The sequence below is a fragment of the Protobothrops mucrosquamatus genome, unplaced genomic scaffold (assembly GCF_001527695.2).
Source record: "Protobothrops mucrosquamatus isolate PMUCROS unplaced genomic scaffold, P.Mucros_1.0 scaffold5191, whole genome shotgun sequence".
Lineage (NCBI taxonomy): Eukaryota > Metazoa > Chordata > Lepidosauria > Squamata > Viperidae > Protobothrops > Protobothrops mucrosquamatus.
In genome coordinates, this window is record NW_015391059.1 from 6117 (window position 1) to 7918 (window position 1802).

General features: G+C 61.0%; 1 protein-coding gene across 1 annotated transcript in view; it reads right to left on the minus strand.

The window, feature by feature from the left end:
- Positions 1–46: 46 nt before the first annotated feature.
- Positions 47–1802, minus strand: part of LOC107299608 (zinc finger protein 665-like) — a gene marked incomplete at its 3' end in the record, with an annotated part of 11325 nt that continues 9569 nt past the window's right edge. The window contains exon 3 of the mRNA XM_029286816.1: positions 47–393. Coding sequence (XP_029142649.1) covers positions 47–393 — 347 coding nt within the window. The remainder of the gene's footprint in view (positions 394–1802) is intronic.

Below are 1802 nucleotides of genomic sequence, written 5' to 3' on the forward strand. Positions count from 1 at the left end.
GGCTGCTCCTGTGACTGGAACTCTTTCCACACTCCAGGCATTTATTCTGTTTCTCTCCAGAGTGGATCCTTTGATGTCTATAAAGGCTTCCTCTCGTACTGAAGCTGTTTCCACACTCCAGGCATTTATGCGGTTTCTCTCCTGAGTGGATCCTTTGATGTGTATAAAGGTTTCCCCTCTCACTGAAGCTCTTTCCACACTCCAGGCATTTATGCGGTTTCTCTCCTGAGTGGATCCTTTGATGTGTATAAAGGTTTCCCCTCTCACTGAAGCTCTTTCCACACTCCAGGCATTTATGTGGTTTTTCTCCTGAGTGGATCCTTTGATGTGTATAAAGGTTTCCCCTCTGACTGAAGCTCTTTCCACACTCCAGACATTTATGCGGTTTCTCTCCTGAATGGGTTCTTAGATGGTTTACAAGATTTCCTTTTATTTTGAAGGATTTTCTACATTCCGGGCACTGATGTTTCTCTCCTCCCTCCTGGATTCTGTGGGGATTCCGGAGTCTTCCCCCTCTTCTGAAGGACTCTCCACCCTCCAGGCCCGTCTCGGGGTCTCCGCCCGTTTCCTGCTCCCCGCTTCTCCCTCCAGGCGGCCTCCTTTCCTGGAGTCCCCTTCGGCTCATGGGCTGCTCTGGGGGGCCTCCTCTCCTCTCGGGCGGCGCCTCCTTCCTTCCTTCCTTCCTTCCTTCCTCCTTCCTCCTTCCTTCCTTCCTCCGCCGGGCTCGCCCGTCCTCCTGCAGGGGCGAAGGGGGAGGAGGAGAGGCGGTCACGGCTTCGTCCCTTCCCCGGAGGGGAGTCCCAGGCCCGCACGGGGAGAAAGGCCGAAGCCTCCGCCTGTCAGTGAGACTTTCCGGGCAGGCCTCCCTCCCAGCGCCCGTCCCGCCAGACCAGGCCTCGCCTCCCCACTCCTCCCTCCCTCCCTTCCCCGCCAGAGAGCCTCTCGGACTGCGACTCCCAGCATCCCTTGCGCCCCACCTGGATCCGAGCCCGCCCGTGGATGAATCAATCAGGGCGCTTCAGTTCTATTCGTTTCCGGAAGTGGAGGCGGGACTTCCCTGCGAGGTCTGTTCCTGGCTGCTCTTTCTGTTTCCTTTCAATGGACCGCCCTGAAAAGTCCTCCTGCCAATCGCTGCCCTGCCCAGAGCGCCCAATCTACGCCCCGCTTCCCCCGATCCATCATCATATGGCGCCTCTCAGGGAGACTTTCCGGGCAGGCCTCCCTCCCAGCGCCCGTCCCGCCAGACCAGGCCTCGGGCTCCCCCCTCCTTCCCGGGGTTCCCTTCTCCGCCAGAGAGCCTCTCGGACTGCGACTCCCAGCATCCCCTGCGCCCTACCTGGATTGCGAGCCAGCCCGCGGCCGAATCAGTTAGGCGCCTAAGTTGTATTCGTTTCCGGAAGTGGAGGCGGGACTTCGCTGCGAGCCCTTTGCCTGTTACCGGTAGCTCTTCCTCTTTCCTTTGAATGGACCCGCCCCGAGGAGTCCTCCTGCCAATCGCTGCACTCCCCAAAGCGACCAATCGGCGTCCTTCTTCCTTCCATCCATGAGCCATATGGCGCCTGCGCAGTAGCGAAGGTTCTTTCTCGGCAAGGGGCCCCCCTTTAAGTCTTCTCCCCCCTCGCCCCCCCCCGCATCCAGGCCGGCGGAGCTGAGGGTCTCCCGGGGCTGCGTCTCCGCCCCTCCCTCCCTCCCTCCCCCCTCCCCATACTGGGGGTCTCTCCCTGGGCAGGGCGGGGGGGGAGTTGGGGGGGCGCTTCCTCCCTCCTCCCTCCTGGGGGGCTCCAGCCAGGCTCCCCCCGCGG